At 47.3% G+C, this 20,913-nt stretch overlaps 1 protein-coding gene across 11 annotated transcripts in view; it reads right to left on the minus strand.

Annotated features, from left to right (window-relative positions):
* Nucleotides 1-933: 933 nt before the first annotated feature.
* MYO1C (myosin IC) overlaps nt 934-20,913 on the minus strand; it is a 50,638-nt gene continuing 30,658 nt past the window's right edge. For all 11 annotated transcript variants that reach the window (XM_086859925.1, XM_086859933.1, XM_086859930.1 and 8 more), the window contains 31 exons: nt 18,047-18,202; nt 17,358-17,473; nt 14,357-14,555; nt 13,395-13,475; nt 12,544-12,723; nt 12,267-12,365; nt 11,933-12,046; nt 11,385-11,456; nt 11,043-11,162; nt 10,754-10,836; nt 10,024-10,129; nt 9,613-9,693; nt 9,175-9,266; nt 8,559-8,653; nt 8,378-8,424; nt 8,057-8,137; nt 7,798-7,903; nt 7,200-7,317; nt 6,881-6,994; nt 6,633-6,709; nt 6,457-6,525; nt 6,133-6,217; nt 5,778-5,937; nt 5,011-5,094; nt 3,857-3,950; nt 3,690-3,745; nt 3,166-3,301; nt 2,574-2,644; nt 2,211-2,308; nt 1,937-2,036; nt 934-1,428 (listed from right to left, as the gene is read on the minus strand). In XM_086859925.1, coding sequence (XP_086716051.1) covers nt 1,402-1,428; nt 1,937-2,036; nt 2,211-2,308; nt 2,574-2,644; nt 3,166-3,301; nt 3,690-3,745; nt 3,857-3,950; nt 5,011-5,094; nt 5,778-5,937; nt 6,133-6,217; nt 6,457-6,525; nt 6,633-6,709; nt 6,881-6,994; nt 7,200-7,317; nt 7,798-7,903; nt 8,057-8,137; nt 8,378-8,424; nt 8,559-8,653; nt 9,175-9,266; nt 9,613-9,693; nt 10,024-10,129; nt 10,754-10,836; nt 11,043-11,162; nt 11,385-11,456; nt 11,933-12,046; nt 12,267-12,365; nt 12,544-12,723; nt 13,395-13,475; nt 14,357-14,555; nt 17,358-17,473; nt 18,047-18,202 — 3,117 coding nt within the window. In that variant the 3' untranslated portion in view covers nt 934-1,401. The remainder of the gene's footprint in view (nt 1,429-1,936; nt 2,037-2,210; nt 2,309-2,573; nt 2,645-3,165; nt 3,302-3,689; nt 3,746-3,856; nt 3,951-5,010; nt 5,095-5,777; nt 5,938-6,132; nt 6,218-6,456; nt 6,526-6,632; nt 6,710-6,880; nt 6,995-7,199; nt 7,318-7,797; nt 7,904-8,056; nt 8,138-8,377; nt 8,425-8,558; nt 8,654-9,174; nt 9,267-9,612; nt 9,694-10,023; nt 10,130-10,753; nt 10,837-11,042; nt 11,163-11,384; nt 11,457-11,932; nt 12,047-12,266; nt 12,366-12,543; nt 12,724-13,394; nt 13,476-14,356; nt 14,556-17,357; nt 17,474-18,046; nt 18,203-20,913) is intronic.

Consider the following 20,913-nt stretch of genomic DNA (forward strand, 5'->3'; position numbering starts at 1 on the left):
TGTAAAAATTTATTCAGCGTAGTCTGGCAGAGGTTAAACACCAACAGCTGCAGCGTGCTCTGCACACACTGAGCACATCTGGGGGATGGCCTGCAGTGTATCCCACATTCCAGCCTGGAGCAGGGCTGGACAGGGACATCGAGTCAGGAACCAGAGCAGAGGAGCCGGAGCTGAGGGGGGAAGAGGGGCAGTGGTGGGTGCGAGTCATCCAGGGCTGGCTGTGGCTGCGGCAGGATGGAGGGGAAGGATGTCTAAGGCAAGCAGAGCAGGATGCACAGGCTGGGCTGTGGCACTGCCATGGATGCAGCAGGAATTCCCCATGGAGCCGTGCACCCTGCAGCTGTTGCTGTAAAGGAGGGTGCTGGGGAGGAACCTGTGCTGCAGCCAGCACCCAGCCCCTGGTTCCCTGGAGCTGTGGGGCAGCAGCAGTGCCCAGCCCTCCCTGGTAAGGCAGCACTGAGGCACTGGTATAAATACTGTGAGAATCAGACTTCCAGTTATGGCTAGGAACAAAAGGAAAAGCCATTTTTCCTCAAGGTGCTGCTCAGAGCCTGTGGAGCTGTGTGGGAAAGGGGCAGTGGGGATTCCCAGACAGGGAAAGGCTTGGGGAGAAGTTCGTGTACATCCCATGGCCAGCCCAGAGCAGTGGTAACCTCTGCAGTTTGTATTGCATTGTGTTGGTGTGGATATGAAAAATTCCTATGGTATAAAAATAGAGAGCAAGAAATGGGACAGCTGACTTCAAAAAAAGATAAAAGTCTCTGGCTCCTGATCAGTGAAGAAGTTACATGATGGATTTTTCAGGTTATACCTTGTAACCATAAACTAAAAACAACAAAAATTCCAAATCTAAAACATAAAAGTTTCCACATCAACTCCATCTCTGGTAGTGCATCTCATCCTTGGCTATAAAGTATTTACAGGTTTTACTCATTTACACAATATGGCTTCACTATATTTGTAACACAAAGCATTAAAACATCTCCGAGCAAAATTCTTCATAAAACATTCTGAATACAAAGTTTGGCATTTCAGTGATTTGGCTGAGAAAGCAGCAGAGTTACTTGTTTTCTGATTGTGCTTTTTTTTTTGGTGATGACAAGCACAAATTTTGGTCATTTCCATCAGGGCTTAAACTCTCCCTCAAAGCAGGTCCTGAGCTGTGGTTGCAGGGATGCTGTGCTGGACCCCCACGTTCAGTCAGGTAAGGAAGAGAGGAGAAGGCCTTTGTTTGGGAGTCTTGAGAGTAAGACAAGAGAGCAAGGATGTATTTTGTGGTTGTTCTGAAAGTGCAGATCTTTGGTAATAAAAGAAAGAGCAAAGCGAGGAAGAGGGGGTTTGCTGGGAGCAACGTTCAGCCAATTCCGTGGAAGGAAAGGTCCTGGAGCAGGGAATTTTTCATCATCGGGAATTCAACCGAGGAGCAACCTGCAGGAGAAGGACAGGTTTGAAAGTGTGTTCAAAATACTGCAAAAGTTTTAATTCCTCAACATGCTGAGGCTGGGCAGAGCCTCTGGTCCTAATGGGAGCTCTCATTGCTGGGAGTCAGTGCAGTCTGGATTTGTTCTGGATTTATTTCTTAGTATTTCTCAATATTTCTGAATAAGTGCATAAAATCAGCTGTGGATTGTCAGGACCACCACAAACAAGCTGAGAAGGGGAAATGATTGTGTTTGAGGTTTTTAAATGTATTTAAAATTTGATTTGCTAGAATCTTGGGGGGTTGGAAATAAAAAGTGAGTGCCAGGACAGTCCCTTGTTGTGTGTGAGGGAGTTTGGCAGCCCCTCAGGGCTGCAGGAGCCCCGTGCTCAGCTCCAACTGGGGGAAAGGCTGGGATAGCAGGGCACTGCCATTGGCAGGAACATCCCATGGCATGTGTCCCATGCTGGAGTGCTGGTTGGGATCCAGGGTAAGTGATCCCCAGCCCACACTCACCACTGTTAGATGCCCATTCTTGGCTTTGGCTATGAGCAGTTCTGATCCCGAGATGAAGTCGATGATCCCTTCTTTGCCTTGTCCCACTGTGAACTTTATGCTGTGGAGAGCAAAGGGTGAGAACAGCCCTGGTGAGTGTGTGGGACTCTCCAGGAGCTGGGTGTTAACAGAGCTGCACCAGATCTGTGCTGGAGCTTTGGTTGAGGTGGATTGGGTACATTTGGATGGGTTAGAGGAAGAAGCAGAGCCAAGGAAGGGCCCTGGTGTCACTCACCTGCCCTGGTTGATGTTGATGTTGTTGATTTTGTTGGCCAGAATGGCTGCTTTTGTCAGCGTCTCAATCACGTGGTCACTCTGCAGGACAACATCTCCCTGGGAGGAGAGTCCATGCTTTAGGATCATGGCTTTGGGGTCACTGTACCAAAACTACCCTGCTGAAAGGGACAGGGACAGCACCAAAGGGGGCCAACAAACACTGCTGATCCCCAGCTAAGAACCCAGGGAAATAGCAATGAAAGAGCTGGCACAAAGTCACATCCCTGTCACCTTGTCACCCTCCTCCCAGCTGCATGTGCTCCCTGGGCCTTTCACCCTTTGTCCAGAGGGGGCTGGAGGAGGGAGGATGAGCCCCTGGTACCTTCTGCTTGTTGTCCTCACAGTGCACGTGCAGCACAAACAAGTTGTCACTGAGGCTGCTGACGGAGATGCCTAGCAGGGAGAGAAGAGTGTCACCCACTGCTGGGAGCTGGGGAGGGCTCACAGCCTCTCCCAGGAATGCAGCAGCTGTTCCCCACACAGCTGCCAGGCTGCAGGGGGCTGAGGGGAGAGGCTTCAGCCCAGGGCTGCAGGGACCACGCTGCAGCAGGCTCAGCAGTTTCCCCCTCGCTAAGAATCTGGTCCCTGTCAGATACTCTGAGGACAAAAAGCTGCAGTAGTGGCCCAGGCAGCTGCTGTGCAGGAATGGTGCAATCCCCCCCGGGCCAGGCCCTGCAACTGGGAAATAACTCAGGGGGAGGGTTGAGGGAGATGAATTGAGTAATTTTGGTGACATTTTACAGAGCTTCATTTTAGAGAAACGCAATTTCAAGACACTAAAATGCTTGCCAGGATTAGCTTATCTGTTCTTGTCCAGGACACGGACAAATTGGAGTTTGTAGTGGTGCATACTAAAGTGCAGCTGAGGTGCAGGGTCAGGGGAGTGCCCAGCCCCATCCCTGTGCCATTCCCACCTGTCAGGTTGGAGTAGTCGATGCGCTGCTTGATCTTGGACTCCTCCACGATGATTGCCGAGCTCTGGGTGAGCAGCAGCTGCCGTGCCCTTGCCTTGTAGCCCTTCCTGTCGTACTTGACCACAGGCACTGCGTACTGAAACACGAGTGAGCAGGGCCATATCCCATCTGGGGCACTGCCAGCCCCCAGCAGGCACCAACCAGGGCTTGGGAAACCAGGAATGCCCAAAATCCTCTGTGCCAGAACTTCCTCGCTGCCCCAGAGCAGCTCTGGACACAGCCTGGGCACCGGGAACCCCAGGTTTCCCCCTTCCCCTGCAGCTGTAACCCATTCAGTTCTTAACAGACATCATTAAACTGCCCAAATCTCCACTTTCTAACCTGCCAGCCCTTCCCAGACTATCCTCAAAAGTATTACAAGCTTAATACAACATAAAATGCCTGCTGTACTTCCTCCAGAAATCTAATTGCTCCTCTGCTGAATACCTGGGGGCTTGACAAAAGTATTGGAACACATCTCTTACCTTAAGTGCTTCATTTGCTAATGCCTGAAGGACTTTAGTATTTATTTCTTCTCTACCTGTATTAAAACCAAAGAGGTGGGGAGGTCAGAAAGGAATTTCCAGTAAGAAAAGAGTTCATTAATCCCTCCCCTTCCTTTTTTCTCTTCAACTTGGCAACCCCCACTCACCCAGTCGAGTGTTGATGAAGAGCCTGGGAACACTCTGAGGATAATTGTCTTTTTTACCCTTGAAAATCTCACTGGCAATTACTTTCTGTTCCAACTGCAAGGACAAAAGAAGTTTTCTTGTTTAGTATAAAATTTCTCCTCATTAAAAAGATACATTGGTGTTAGAAGAGATGTTCCCTTGGTGGTTTTAGTCATCATTTAGTTCCTGTTTGGATGAGGAGTCACCCTAAACTTGCAGTCCCTGGAGGTGGCAGAGCTCCAGCCCCTGGGCTCCTTTGCTCCAAGAACAAACCAGGGACTGGGAAAGTGGGAAATCCCCACTGCTGTACGTGGGGCCAAGGCTGTGACACAGGACAGGGCCCCTGGGATGATTTACAAGGGAAAAATGGGGATAAAAGAGGCTCCTTATCAGTGAGTCTGGTTTGCTGGGGGAAAGCAGCTGCTGAGCTGAGTTAATCCCCTGTCCTTAATCACAGGCTCAGCCCCAGCCTTTCACTCCAGGTGTCCCTGCACTGCAGAAGGTGAGAGATCATGCAATAAAAAACCTTGGCAGTTAAAACCAGCATCTCCTCTTTACTGAGCTTTTTTATTTAATACAAAAACTCCCTCCCCCTACTTTTCCATGAGATGAATTAAATCTCAGTATCATTTTTATTCTTTTTAGACTAAAGAATTAGAATTTTATTCTTTTTAGACAGAGCAGCTGAAATTGTAACTTCTGTTTGGAAAATGACTGGGTTTGTGTCTGCAGGATTCTTACTCTCTACTTTACATGGTACAGGCAGAATAATGCAGCTTCTTATATTTTTAGCTTCCATGGGCAGAGTATCAGGGCCTTTCAATGGAGAAATTATGTAGGGGCTTGGCTCCACTGCCTATTTAAATAATACCTATTGAAATATGTATAGAATGGGGTCTCTTCTATGCACATTCCAGGCTTTTAGTGTTTTGTGTCTAACTTAAACCCAAATCAGTGCCACTGTTCCTGTGGCACCCCAGACAGCAGCGATTCACAGCCCTCCAGCTCCCCACTGCTGCCCTGAGTCCCAGGGCAGGGCCCTGGCCCTCCTTCCCATCCAGCTGCTCCTCTCCTCCATTCCCTGGGAGTTCTGCCCTTGGGAATGTCAGGGAAACCCTGCCAAGGTGCCCCTCACCTGCTGCTTCCACTCAGGGCTGATCCTCTTGCAGTAGGTCCAGACCATGTTCTGCATGCAGAGCCTGCGCAGGAGCTGCGACGCCTGCGGGGAGCCCACGGGAGAGGGGACAGCTCAGGGCTGGGGACAAACCCTCAGGGACAGAAACCCAACAGGGACAGAAATCCAACAGCCCAGAACTCTGACAAACCCAACAGGAACAAACCCAACAGCCCAGAACACCGATGAACCCAAGAAGGTGGAACTTGAGAGGGACAAACCCAACAAGGACAAAACCCCAACAGCCAAGAACCACTGACAAACCCCACACAGCAGCAGCAACTGCAGAAAATGCACTGCTGGTTTAAAAAGCTGTTCCTGACCAAGAATTAAATAATAAGTAGTTGATTTTTTGCCTTTCTCCATGGGGGTTTGCCCTGGGATTTCTCTGGCTGCTTTAGAATGGGGAACAAACACCAGGATCCCTCCTCTCTGCACTGCTGTGCCCTTCCTTCCTTCCAGCTCTGCCTTCAATCCAAACAATTCTTTGGATAAGGTAACTGGGATTTTCTACCGATATTTAGTTTTGAGCGGATAAACCAGTTCAAGGAGATGCAGAATAATAACAGCGACAGAGAGAACTGAATTTGTTAAGAGAAAAATTAAAGGGAATTTCAGAAATACATGAAAAACCCAGGAGAAAATGGTGCTGCAACAGCACCACACTCCAAGAAGCTGCAATCCTCTAGGCCTGGATTCCCCTCCCACATCCCAGGGCTCATTCCCACCTCACAGAGTGATGGGGGAGGAGTTGGCCATGATTTGTCCAAGACATTTTTTGGTAGGTTCCTCTTGAGGTTCATCAGGAAGGAGAATCGGATGTAATCCAGGAAATACTCATTCTCTGGGCACCGCGGGTGGTTCCGGTAAATGAAGCCTTTAATGAACCTGTGGGTGTGGAAAATATTGTTAGAAAATTTAAAAAGTCATCAAAATTAGTGGTATTTAAAGGTTCCATTTCCTGGGTTTTATTTAATAGTTGTAATTATTTAAAAAAAAAACCTCTGTAGTGATAAAGTTTCTTTTTAGCACGTTATTGTTAAGGAATGTGATGTTTGATGGCTTGGGCTGCTCTTCACACACCTCCTGATTGTTTCCACTGCCCATTTCCTCTTGGCAGCTTTTCGGCGTCCCAGGGTTCCCCTCCACCAGGACTGGATGGTGATGGCTAAAAAGAACACAAAGATTTTGAATTAAGGGATTCAAATCATCCTTCATCCCCAAACTGACTCTACACAAAACTGGCACCAAAAATGCTCAGGAAAACCCACTATGGAAATTACCAGCTTTCAGTGAGGCATGGGGGCAAGAATATGAGTTTTTAATAATAAGATACGTGGGATAAATGTCAGTAAAAGGATGGGAATTGCTGGGGGAACATCTCTCCCTCTTTCATGTCTCTCATACCTGAGCGTTTCATGGTCAGGAATTTCTTCCGGCGGTAGAAACCTCTCCACGTCGCCTGCATTTTTGTGGCTGGAATTGCAAGAAAAGCAGCAATTTGCAACTGTGACCAAGCACATTTTGGTAGAAAAAGACTCAACTTTCTAAACAGAAATCCACTGCAAGTGTGAGTGCCTCACCCAGACTCTGCTTCCTCACTTCCAGAGCATCTTCTGTCGCAAACAAGGTCTTGGGAAAGCGGATAAAAATCTTTGTTCTGGAAATAGAAATACAGAACTACATTTTACATGCTGGAGCAACTTGCTTTTGGCATCCCCTTTGGGCTCTGTAATCTTTCCCTCCCCCATTATCTGGAGAAGCTTTATTTCAAAGGGACAACAGGGACATGCAGTGATTCATAACCTCAAATTGAGAACACAGAACTGACCGTCCCATTTTGTATTCCTCTGGTTTGTAGCCAAGATGCTTCACCAGCACAGCCACCCCATCGTAGGGCCGCCCATCCCACGTGGGCCACGTCTCTGGACACAGGGATTTGTACCTGGGAATTGGCAGGAGAGGAAATCTTAGGGAGAGAATCCAAGGAGGGAGAGGGGTCATGAGAAGGGAGAGAGCCCAAGCTTCTCAGCCCTCTAGGTGGTAAATCTTCCCCTGTGCTGTTCCAAACAGCTCCCAGCCTCAACATCAATGGGATGAAGCTCAGAGAGAAGGGAGCAGCAGAGGAAAGAATTCCAAAGTAGCTTCACCTCTGCAGGAAAACCTCGTATTTTCTGCGGTAGGCGAAGCCGGCTCTGCGCACGCGGAGGTTCTCCATCAGCCCCAGGTACTTCACCTGGTGTCGGATCAGGACCTCATCAAACCGATCTTGGAAATGGAGAAACACAATCAGTGCACAGCTGCCCCTTGGTCTAGAGAAGGGGAATGTTCAGCTCTTGTTGTATCTCACACAATTATCTCCAGTGAATCCTCACAGCACAAGTCCCACACGATTTTGTGTCTCCTGCCTTCCCCCATCCCACCCCTTTTTAATTATTTATATTCAGCTCCAAAATGAAGTTTTCCTTTGGGATAATTTATGCATAGAGGAACAAAAACTGAGGGAGAATAAGGTCATTATACTGAATTTACATAGGTCAATAATTCTTTACTTTAACCACAACCTTCCTCTACACCCAAGAGCAGCGCTCCTATTGTGGCTCCTGGCTGCTGGCACTGCCACCCCTCCTCACAGAAGCTCAGGCACAGACCCAAAATGAACCCAGAATCGTGCAGGGCTTCATTTGGCTCCTTTCTGTTCCTCCCTGACTGGGATGCAGTGCTCTGCCTCTGTCCCCAGGGCCGTACCAGCCTGTTTGGCATCGTTGGGTTTCATGCAGCGAATGTAGGAGGGTTCTTTGGACATCAGGATTTCCATGAGTTTGGAGAGGCTGTTTTTGAACTGAGTTGCTGCCTAGGAGAGAAAAAAACAACAACAAACTACACGTGAAGGGATGACCTGACCAGCAGAATATGATGTGAGGGGTTTGAATTCAGATCATGTCAGAGAGCTCATGTTTTAAAAATAGGGAACAGCCACAGCCGCCTCCAGCTCTTGAGTTCTCACCGTTTCAGGTCTTTTTTTGTCTGTCAGCTCTGTCCTATCAAAGCACTGGTTTATGATGGGGTTCTCTGAGTTGCACATAGTCTGCAGAGAGAGATGTTTTCACAGATGAAGTACAGAGAATTACCAGAGAAACCCGAGGACAAAACTAAAATAACAAAACGAATACTGGGATTTCAATCAGCCTTTTCAGAGCGCAGCCCTGTGGGCAGACAGCCCACAGCCTCCAGGTGGAGTCTAGAAGAATCCTTTCCCTCAGGTGCCACCTCATTTTAAACCCAACTCCTCATTCCTGTCCTGGAAACCTCCTCTCTGCACACTCACCTCCTTCAGGTTCCGGAAGAGAAGGTCATTGTTTTTATCTAGAAAACCTGGAAGAAAAACAAACCACTCAGGCTGTTCCACTGGAACTTCAAGGCAGGGAATTGAGATTTGAAATTAATCTGGTTGATCAAATGATGTGGGGATCTATTTTAGGCCCAGATTTTTGGTTTTTCTGTGTTACCTGCAACACTGTAGGTGACATCCCCAGCGTAGTGCGAGAGCCGGAACTCCTCCCGCCCCAGCGACTTGCGCGTCTTTTGGTCAGCGAGTTTGTGCCTGTGGAGAGGGAGCAAAAACCTTCAGGAGAAACAAAATCCTGCAGGAATCTCTTCAAAAAGCACCAGGACACTCAGTCCTGGAGTGGGACTGTGCAAAGGTGAGCGAGGAATGTAAACTGGACTTGGTGATTTTCAGGTAAATGAAGTTATCAACCAGCAGTGTCATTAAATGCATTTATGTCTAATTAAAAGGGGAATTTCAGTGTTTCTTGCAGAGTGTTTCTGTGTGCACATAAGATGTGGACATCCTAAACTGAGCATTCAGACAAAACAAACATTTGGAGCTCCAAAACTGAAATAAATAATCTGCAAGGTGAGATGTGAGTCAGAAACAAGAGTTTCGTTGCCCCTGTTACATTCTGAAGCTCAGTCAGGCACTTAGTGTTGACAACCTATTTTATATTATCTTAAATATCGATCAAATCTCTTTGTAAAAGAAAATTACCATCTTTTATGTGGGGCCCAGCACAGTGAGGATGTTATCCACACGCTGGAATCCCTCAGTGAGGGAACACTCACGTGAGAAAATGAGGGTGGTTCTTCACAGTCTCCTCCAGTTTCTCCAAGAATGTCGTGTCTGTGGCATCCCCAGGTCTCAGACACTCCTCATCCTACAAACACAAATTCCAGGGTTTTCTGACCTCACTGAAACTCTGCCCCAGTTTGGCCCTTTGGCCTTTCCACAGGTGACTGACTTTTAGCTGAATAAATGAAGAATTCTTGAGCTGAAAAGGAAAACATTTCCCTCCTTCCAGACTGCCTGGACTGGGAGCTGCTTTCCCCAGAGCCCATGGAGGTGATGCATTGACTTTTAATGGTGCCACTATTCAGTGTATTATTGCTCTTCCCACCTACTCAAACACTTTGAAACATAAACTGATTTTTTCCCATGTTTTCCCCCTTGTTTTCCACTACACTGCCTGAAATTTTTCATTCAAAAAGTTGTTTTCAACTCACCAAAATAGAAATGATGCCTTTGAATTTCTCTTCCACCAAATCACAAATTATTTTGTTATTGAAATACTGAACTGGTTCCCACTGCAAAGACAAGAAATCACACTTAGGTGAAAACAACTCTAGACTGGAAGAGAAACATGTAAATTTCAGAACATTTCAGAGAGCACCTGACTTAAGCAATCTTTCTGTCAAAGCTTTTTCACTCATCACATTTGTTTTCCTAACATTGCCTTTATTAAAATCAGGGTAGAAGCTTGGGATGGCATTACTCACTTCCAGCTGTCTCACACAGTTACCAGGGTTTCAAAAAGAAGGGAAAAAGGGAAGTTCTTTAATTCCTTTATTTGGGGATGATGGCAGCAGCTCCTTTTCCCTCTGGGAGGAGAGGCAAGGGGGGATTTGGGCTCTTACCGCGATGCCCTCGGACTCGTACTCCTCTTGCTCTGACTTCAGGGTGAGCTCTATGAAGAGCTGCTGCAACTTTTCGTTGCAATAATTAATGCAAAACTGCTCAAAGCTGCAAGGGAAAACCAGAAGAACAATCACTGGTTGTACAGAAGGAGGTACAAACAGTGGGAGCAGCAGGGATACAGTAAATCAAGAGGATTTTTTTGTGTTTATTTGCTCACTCTATGCATTTAGTGAGTTTATTATTTAGGGAAACACAAATAGTTCCAGAAGGAGGGAAAAATGGACATGAAGGATGGAACATGGAGGAACACAAAAACTTTGAATACAGGCCCAATAACACTGCAAATTTGAGAGTCTTGGTTCAGTGCTACCTGCCAGGGATGTTCCAGACTCTGCCAGTCCCATCCTCTGGTTTGTCATCACCATGGGAAGATGCCACAAGAGCCACCCCTGGGCTGGAGAGCTGGACAAAAGCCCAGCTCAAGGTAAGCCATGAATACACCCCAAACCCAACAGTTTATTTAAAATACCAGGCCCATTAATAGCTGGAAATGCTAATTATTAGGTGGATGTCCTAAGTGTTAGAAGCCCTGTGATGATCAGTTTTTCACCTGATGTCCTGACATTTAAATGCCACCTCTCTTACTAAGAAATGGAATAAAGCCTTGTGTGACAAGGCATAGAAAACACCATAACTGAATAATGTAATTCAGAATATATCAAAACAAACCTGTTGTGCTGGAAAACCTCAAACCCATAGATGTCCAGCAATCCTAGAACTGTTGTACTTCTCCAGCCTGGAAACTTCTCTTCCTGCAACAGAGAGGAAAATAAATGTAAATATTTACTCACAGCTGTGACCCATCCCTGGATCGCCACCATTTAATCCCAGCGTTTACTGCGCAATTTGGAAAACAAATTAATTTAGAAATGACTAAAAGCATGGAACTTTGCAGCTGGAAGATTTGGAAATTGCTTTCACGTTTGGCTGGATATCAACAAACAGAAGGTTCACTTGCCTTGTAAGCCAGGGATTTGTTGACCTTGTTGACCAGCCAGGAGAAGGTGCGGCCGTAGACGGCCTTGGCCAGGGCGTCCCTGGCGTAGGCTGCCTGCTCCAGGTTCAGGGGACTCACCAGCTGCAGGCAGGAGCAGAAAAAAGCCACTCAGCAGCCTCCCCAAACCAAGGGATGCCCTTTTCCTGCCTCATCATCACTAAACAGCCGCTCAAAGCATCCTGCTCGTGGCTGAACTGTCACCAGTGCAGTGACAACCCCCTGAGAGAGGTGACAAGGGAACTGCTGGCAGAGCTGATTCATTTAATCCCATTTTCCTCCCAGATCCCCAGGGCCTGTTCTTACCTCTTCCCCTTTTGCTATGATCTTCTTGTGGATCAGTGCATCCCGGAGAACAGAGCCATCCACTGCCAGCAGCTGCAAGCAGGATATTCAGTTCATTTATGGAGCTGTACATTCCATTTTCCTAAAATCCCAGCCCACTGAAACAACCCTTCATTTCCCTCTCACACTGAACAACCCTGCAGCATCAATCCCTCCCTTCCCTCCTTTCTGGGAGGGATAAGAGCTAACAAATGAACTGGCTGGAAGGAAGTGACCAAGCAAAAACACAAAGGTGGTTCTTTCTTTAAAAATCTTTTCCCGAGTCTATTCCAACCTCACTGCCCGAAGGTGGAAACCTCAAGGCAGTGGTGGGTCAGGTGGTAAAGAGAGAAGTTGTCAATTAAAGGGGTTTGATGATAATATTTGAATTTTATTTAGGTCAAATAAAAGTGAAATTCATGAGAACTTCTAAATCACAGTCTAAAATTATACAATGATACCAAGCTCAAAGTAAGGAATCCTTTACAGGTCAGCTTTCCTGTAATATCTCCTTCACTAGTGATACTCACCCTGGCCAGGTATTTAATCTGATTCTCTGTAGTGACCTGAGCATTCCCCTGCTCATCAGCAGCAAACTGGACATTCCCCAGGTGCAGGACACTGGCCACAATGCTCAGCAAATCCTGGCATGGGAGCAACAGGCGGAGATCAGGATGATGGAATGAACACACAGCGAGGTTCTGGTGTTAATTCACATTTTAGGAGAGCATTTTGTATCTTTCTTAGGATTTTTGTAGGGAATACATTCACTCTGAATTGATTCACACATTTCAATCAGGCAATCCCAAATTAAACAGAAAAAAAATCCTTAAAAGTAGGAAAATTTGTGCTGTTAAACCTCACCTCCACTTCACTGTCATTGAAGCCGATAACAGAGAGGGCTCGCTTCATAATCTTCCACTCATTTTTGTCATTTATGGAACTGACCCTTGCACAGTGACCCTAAAAAGATACAGTTTAATATAAAGAAGTAAATAAATCATCAAAGATACATTATCCATGCTCAATGCATTGTGTTTCTTTTTATAGCAGTCATCTCAGAGTTATTTCTGAAATGACAAAGTCAATTGGAGATATCCCGCTCCTGTAATATATTTTAAGAATTATAGTTAATGTTCACCTTTACTAAATAGTGATACTGCTGTGGGTTCTTCTCAAGGCCCAGCCTCCTCAGCAGATCCTCCTCCCCTCCTTCCAGCAGCTGGTAGAAGATGTGGAAGTTCCTCTCGCCGTGGTTCTGGTGCACAACTCGGGATTTCTCCAGGAGGTAGTTCAAGATGTGGCCCCCCACAGGAGCCCCCTAAACCAAACCAGACACGTGGAAAGAGTTCAGCATCACAGAGGAAAATGTTTCTGCTTCTTGGTTGTCTGCTCAAAGACAAGATCTGAAGCAAAAACCCACAAAAGGACAGAAAATGATCATTCTGAGCCACAAGCTGTGTTTTAGCTCCAGCACGGGGCTGATTTGAGTGCTAAAATTCCTTCCAGGAATTCACCACAAAGGAAAAGCACCAAAACTGAAGTGTGGAGGGTTAAAGGAGACCTAAAGGCCTGGAGGATGGCAGTGCTGAGCTCCTCAGCCCCTGCACTGTGTCCACCTTGCTGGTGTGGGGCAGCTGGGACCAGAGTGGACACAAACTTGGTGCAAAGTTACACAGGACAGGGATTATCTTCAGCTGGTTTATGTGGATTTACCTGGGGAGCATCCACTGGCACAGTGCACTAGAAATAACATACCCTGGGAATAAATGGGTTTGATCTCACTGTCTCCTTGTACAGAGAAATAAGGGAGGAGTGAAAGGACAGTGAGAGCTACAAAACCCTCTGGACCCAAACTTTGCTACCACAGGCTCTGCAAAAGCACTCACTACACACACACACAATACAAGAACAATACACACACAGTACAGGAGCACAGAGAACCCCTGTAACTGGGACCACTCCTGAAACAGAAACCAGATTCCAAGTTACCCTGTAATCAAACTGCACGTCCATGTACTTCCCAAACCGACTGGAGTTGTCATTCCGAAGGGTTTTTGCATTTCCAAAGGCCTGAAATGAAAACAATCAGAGAGGAATAAATGAGTACCAAGTTTGATTATTTATAAACACTTGGGTGAAGCTGCCATTTATTTATTTACAGCCTAGGATTTTCCTTCCTGGAAACCCAGAAGGAAACAGATTGCTCCCTGAATTCTAACACTGATCTTTACACCCCGTGCAGGCAGTGCAGATGGAACTTCCTCTGAAAACACTTCCATCCCCCCTGCAAGCTGATTTGAATGCCAGTCCACTGCTGACAACATATGTCACGTCTGACAGCCTTTCCCAAGCTTCCTCTGCCACCACAGCCGTTTGTCCCAGCTCGCTGCCAGAGCGGCTGCAGGGCTCTCCTGCTGCTGGGAGCTCACCTTTCCCGGGATCCAGGGAACAGGATCCAGGGCACAGGGATCCAGGGATCCAGGGCACAGGGATAGAGGGATACAGGGATGGAGGGATACAGGGATGGAGGGATACAGGGATGGAGGGATACAGGGATGGAGGGATACAGGGATGGAGGGATCCAGGGCACAGGGATATCTCGAGGCACTGCACACAGCTGGGGCTGGACACTAGAGGACACCACAGCACCAGAAAACAAACCCAGCCTTTCTGAGCTGCCCACTGGGATGTGCGCTTTTGCAGAGTCCTGCAGTGACCCAGAGCTCTTCCCACGCCAAATCCCCTCTTTCCCCGCACCCCACCCATGCCACAACCGCTCCTGGAGGGCTGGAAAGGGCCAGGGTTGCTTTGGCAGGGAGTCAGAGCGGGATTCCCTGGTGATGTGCCCACACAGCATTCCCAGGACACACTGTCACCGGCCCAGGGAGTCCCGCTGTCCCAGCGCCGGGAAACCGGAGCATTCCCAGGGCCAGGACTCGGTGGGGAGGTACCTCCAGGACGGGGTTGGACTGCAGCAGCCGGTCCTTGACGGTCTCGACCTGCTGGCTGGCGGGGCAGGTGACAGCGTAGTACTGCAGGATCTTCTTGGTGGCCTCGGTTTTGCCAGCGCCGCTCTCGCCGGAGATGAGGATGCACTGATCCTTCCTCTCGGTGCGCAGCGAGCGGTAGGAATTGTCTGCGATGGCGTAGCTGGGAGGGAACAGCCGGGATCAGGGTGTTTGCCTGTGAAATCCCAGCAGAGACATCCCCCAAAACAGCCCCAGGCCATGGGCTGGGTGAGATGACACAGCTCTGTACCCTGGTGACAGCACAGGACAGCACCGACACCGCTGGGCACACCCCAACCACCCAGCCAAGCTTCTGCAGGCTCATCACACAAACTGTCAAATCCTTTGAGACTGCTCTTTTCACCTTTTCTTTCTGACAAAAAAAAGGTAGAAATCAACTGAACACTGCAGATCAACGAGCTTTTCTAAATATAAATGATCTCTCAACACTGGTCCCATGGGACAGAAGAGTTTTACACTCAGGAAACACCTTGTTCTCCACTGGTATTTTTTCTTGCTAATCTTCTAAGTGATGACACATTCAGAAGGTCACAAGAGAATTTTGCCATCTGGGTGGCTCCAGAGCTTCTCTCAGATGGTGGGAAGAGCTGGAAAAGCCACCACAGATTGTGGAGCACCCTGCAGGTCCCCTGTGCCCCAAACACCAGGCACTTCCCCCGCCTGCACAGTCTGGCCCTGCCCTTCTGCTTCCTCCTTTGCTGCTTTTTCTTTCATTTCTGTGTTGTGAGCAGACAGAATCTCACACCCCGAATCACACACACTCCTACAACACCAGAGAGCAGCAGGGGATGAGTGACAATGGTGACAACTGCTCAGGGGGAGAGGAAAAGGACAACCCACATCACACACCCTCCCTAACAACATCGGCAGCTCTCACACACATGTGGTGAGCAAGCAGGTATTCTGTCTTCGTGCACCTGACAACCCTTTAATAGCTTGGCTTTCTTTATTTTCATTTTTTCTTTATTTTTTTATTTTTTTTTTACTTTCCTGCTGTGCTATTAATTAGAAGTAATCACACCAAAATAACAGCCGTGGCCTTGTCGAGTCTATTAATACTTGGTGCTAAGGCAACACCAGTGAGCTCCCTTAGCAACACAACTCACCCCACAAAATACATCATGTCCCTCTCTTCCCATCCAGATCCTGCCTCTGGAGTCTTTTGGAAAACAGCTGAATAAATGCAAATTTAATTTGGATTTGAAAAGTGCCTCTGGCCCCCCTGTGCCTTAATGGGGGTGGGTTATGGCCCTGAGAGCTCCAGTCACACACACAGACAGAATCACTGTAAATAAAGATATTTATGCTCCCATTTGCAGGCCATAAACAGGACAGGATGTGACAGATCTCTGGGAATATGCTGTGATCCAAGCCCATAGGGATAACTTTCCTCCTCTGAGTGTGATGCACTTCCCAGAAAATCCAGTGCTCAGCCCTGCACTTGAACTATCTGACACTGGAATAGAGATCTTGACTGTTTTGACTTTCTAGAGTCAGTTTAGAAGAGGAGAAAGAGGAAAAAAAGACACCTGAGGAGTGTGCTGGAAAAGGAGAAGCCCAGAGCACTACGCTGCATTTTGATGCTACTCACAGGATTTTTAAATGCATATACAATCAAACAATGCAATAAAATAATCAAATAATGCAGTGGAACAGCAAAAACAGTTAACAAAAAACTGTTTTCCCAGTGGGAGCAGCAGTTTCCAGGATCACAGTTCTCCAGGGTTCACTTAGGAGCTGCACATTTTACAGCTTCTGAAGGGACTTGTTAAAAGGAGAAAGAAAACCTAAGAAATCATCAGCTACAATGTGATTTAAGTGGAATTAAAGCACATCTGCTCAGTGCTCTGTGCCTTCCCTGAGCATTGTCATCATCCTGTATCTACTGCATACTTAAAAACAGAGCCACAGTCCCAAGGACTTTCCAGAGAGTCCCAAAATTCACCTCTGAGGGCACAGAAGCCCTTCCCTGACCACAGGCAAGGTGAGCTGAGCAGGTTTGAATGCAGGGTTTTGCAGGTTTCATTCTCCCCCATCTGGATTCACACAGTAAAAATCACATTTCTGTCCTAACAAATCCAGCTTCAAGCGCTGAGACTTTCACAAGTAATGGTGTTTCTCCCCCTCTCTGTGCTTGCAGCACATTCTGGTTTGTTTACTCTCCTGGGCTATGTGCCAGCAATAAGAAACAACCCAAATAGTTTGCTCAAAAATAATATAATTTACTCCTCCAAGATCTCAAAAATAAAAACCCAACAAAACACAACACAACATAAAAAACTCTCCAAGAGGTGCTCAGAATTTGGCTCTTAGTCCTGAAAAAACCCAATTTTGAAGCCATGTGGTCTCAGCTCTCAGTCATCTTTTTCTTTCAGCCTGACAAAAAAAATTCAAACGCTTTCAAAAATAACTTTAAACCTCAAACTTTTTTTTTTTTTTTTAAATGGGAAATTGGGAATGCTCACCAAGCCAGACCATGTAAATAAATACATTCCTTGTTCCAACAGGCTGATGGTATCTTAGCAACAAGGGAAATACCAGATAAATATTGGTCAGGCAGTAACAGCAGAGGTAGGAAAGAAACCCCTACACACCAGAAAAATCTTTCCCCTGCTTAGCCCCAGACACAGAGACCCCAAATAACCCTGGAACAATGAACTCCTGTCCTGCCAGGGCTGGGTAAGCAACTCTGCAGCCAGGAAGGAACCAACTCCCTTTCCAAATACTGCTCCTGCAAAGGCAACTCATCCTCTTCGCAGAGAGGAACAGGAATAGAAAGAGCCTCACACCACACCCTCCAGAGGATCCTCACTATCCCTAGGATTGCCAGGGCGGCAGCTGGGACAGGGATAAGTTCTGTTTGTCTCTTTTCACGTGTCCCAGCTGTGTGGGAGTGACAAAACCCACGCTGGCACCCACTCACAGGTGAGGAGAAACTTCATAGAAGCTGACGCCGCGGTACCGCTCCATGTTCTGCTTCGTGTAGATTTCCAGTTCCTTGTAAGGATTCACAGACACCAGCACAGAGCCAATGTAAGTCTGAAAACCAGAACAAAATGCAGGAAGGTTACAGGAGGTCTGGAGGCAGAGCTCAGGTGTGCCAGGAGGCTGAACACCCATCCTGGTGTGCTGGGGATGCTGCTGAGGGCTTCCAAACAGGCCAAGGGTGCTGAGGAACAGAACCCTCAGCTTTGGGAGAGTGACACTGCAGGAGTTGTGCCAGCCATGTTATCCTTGCTGGGTAAAAAGTACCTCAAATGCTTTTAGGGTTTCCAACAAGCCACAATACTGGGTTATTTCTGGTTATTTCCGATGGAGTTCAAGTCTGGGGTTGGTGGAAGTGAGTGAACTCAGGGGACAGAAGAATGTGGTGAGGGTTGGATTTTCAGGGCTGTCAGTGCCACCAGATCTCAACAGGAGCACTGCAGAGCATCCCTACACCCACCAAATGCCAGCACCCCAGACTGGTCCTGGCACAAACACCCATGGCCTGTGTCAGCTGCCACCACCACCTCCAAACGCCGCTGCAGAGCAAAGCCAGGATTGTCCCGTGCAGCAAACACGCTCCAGGTCACTGAGGGACACCGTGGTCACTGGCCCTGTGCTACTCACATAGATCAGGTTCTCCTTGAAGCGTTTCCTCAGGTTTTCAATGAATGCAGCTTCGCTGGTGAAGTTTTCCAGCAGGACAAAGTCCTGCACCCCGACACGGTCCCGGGCCGTCAGAGCGCTCTCCATGGTCAGCCGGATGCCGTTGGCTCCCAATCCCTGCAGACAGAAGCACAGGGAAGTTGGGATGGCTGTGGGTTTGCAGGCAGTTCCCCAAGTCCACAAGAACCACAGTTACCCTTGGATAACCATAGTAAAATGAGATATTAAAGTGGGATATTAAAATAATCCCGCTGCTGCTGCCGAAAACAGTGATTACAACACTTTATCTGCTGTCTGCTCAAATTGCTTTGAGGGAAGACAAGTCAGCATTAGGGAAAAATTACTGCTACATTTCCAATAACTTCAAATCAATCAGAGAAACAAACATTTGATAGAGAGAATAAAACTTGGATTTCCTTTCCTAGGCATCCATTAGCAGGAGGGAGACTGAAATGTGTTCTCTCCTCTCTGATTTCACAAGGGGAAGCTGTTTCGAGGTAAAGAATCTTTTATGACTAATGATGATTCACCTCAGAAGCCAACAGCTTCACATTGCTGACCAATTTAAAGCTTTAGCAAGTCACCCAATGGGAAAATTCTGAGAAAATTGAGAAGAAATGAGAAATGGGCATTTCTGCATTCTGCACCCCACGACACTGAATTTAGACCATGACACTGATGTGCATCAAGAGACTCCTACCCCCAACCCTCTTTTAAAGGTTACATTTTCAACGTGACGTGGGTGAGACACAACCATCTGTGGAAAGCTCTCATCTGCTGATCCCTGACTTCACTGTAAAGCAGGGAGGGGAAATTTGCACCCAGAGGTGACTCAGTGGCTGCTTTCTGGGGAAATCTCTGTTCAAGGGACAGAGGTGGAGATGAGAGGCACCACAGAAACCAGAGACGGGAGAAACAGCGTGTGAAACCCTCTGCCTCACACCTGCCTGCGTTTCCTTATCTCCCTCAGCCCTTCTTTGCCAACTGCTCACAGCAGCACCTTTGTGTGCAGGTCCCTAGAGCAGCTCGTGGCTCGGCTCTGGGGCACGAGGCCACTCAAAATGATGATGATGCTGGGACAGGTTCTTGTTTGGAGACCCAAAAGCTGGTTTATTAAGGTGCAGCTCCCAGCAAAATCCAGGGACAAGAGCAAGGATGGGCTGAGGGTCCAGGATTATATATGAGGTGAGAGGGGGTGTTTTGGAGGGCTAGGATCCAATGGGAGCAGGGGAAAATGGTGCATGGGTTCAGGACAGGGACAACCACAGGGGATTGACAGGGTGGGGCAATGCACCAAAACAGGACCACCAGGGGTTCAAGGAAGGGAGAACATTCTGCAGGGTACACATAAATGGGAAATTGGGGCTGAGCAGGGGTGGTCAGGGCCAACAGGATAGCAGAACCAGGAAGGAATTGACATCTGAATGCAAAGACCTGTGGGATAAAGGATTCTCTCACCCCAACCACGGGAGGTATTACTTATTACAGCCTTTCCAGGGTTGAGGATTTTAGTAACCGGCCCTTGGGCCCTCACACTTCTCCCAAACCATGTTCCTGAAGCACTAAGTGATATTTTGGGGTGTTGCACAAACACCAGAGGGGTCTGTTCCTAAGGCAGGCTCATGCACCAACAGCAGTCCCAGACACCCATCACAAACTGGGAATGCCAGACCCTCACAAAGATGTAGATGACTTTTACTGACTCACAGAGTTCCTTTCTGCACCTTCCCGAGATGTAGAAGTGGTCAAACCATAGGGGCTGATGACAGGCAGGGAGAAAAATAAACCCAGCCTTGGTCAGGAAGAAAATTTATTTGAAGTTTTGTTAAACAGTAATAAAAGCAAGAATCACTGAAGTATCAGTTTGGGTCAAAACAGGTGCAAATCCCTTCAGTCTGCCGTAGGTTTGACTCACCCATTTCTTGGTAAATGTTTTTTTGATTTGGTAAATGATTAATAAATGCAGTTTTGCCTATTTCTGCGAGTTCTAATTGGCTTCCTCCCTGTAAGCCTGAGCAGAAGTGATTGCCTGAACCCAGCAGTTTTCAGAGAGGAACATTAGTTCCTTCTGGAAATCTCAAATCCAGACCCGCTCTAATGGCTCAAACGCCACAAAGAAACATAATTTGATTTCCTGGTTTATTTTTTCCAATTAGTCTCATGGTCTGGAAGGCCTGAGCTCTAAGCTTGGAAAGATCCAGCCTGGGAGGAATTCTGCAGATACTGTCATGAAGTAATCATTCAAAAATGGCCAAGATTTTCCAAGCCAAGTCCTTCACAGCTTCAGCAAAATGCTCTGTTGTCTTCCACCCTTTTTGCCAAGGTGAGGAGAAAAGGGATTACCCTTGGAAAAGGAGGGTAGTGAGATAAGGAAAGGAAAATAGAGATAAATCACATCCAAATAAACTCTGCCCAGAAACTAGAATCCTTCTATCAGAGCAGTGCAGTCCTGGAGCAGATTTTGGCCAAGATGATGAGAACAAAGGCAAAACCAATGGAAAATAACTCCTTTTCAAGTGGGTAAGTTTACAACTACGGTCCTAAAACACAGCTGCCTCAACAAGGACTGAGGAGAAACTTCCACCCTCGCACAGTTAATCCCAGTTTATATAATCCTGAAAACTTTCACAAAAAACGTCACTTGAGCAGCTCTTTCATCAGCCCCTCCCCTGCAGGCCAGGACAAAATGATCCCAGCTGTGCACATCCAGGAGAGGGAAGAGCCAATCCATCCCCCTCACAACACAGAAAATTCCACTCCAGCAGCCTCCTCTGGGACAGGCATTTAAGGCCAAGAACTTTCGGTTTCCTCCACTTTTTGTCTCCTCA

This window comes from Cyanistes caeruleus, chromosome 21 (genome assembly GCF_971803275.1).
Source record: "Cyanistes caeruleus chromosome 21, bCyaCae1.hap1.1, whole genome shotgun sequence".
NCBI lineage: Eukaryota > Metazoa > Chordata > Aves > Passeriformes > Paridae > Cyanistes > Cyanistes caeruleus.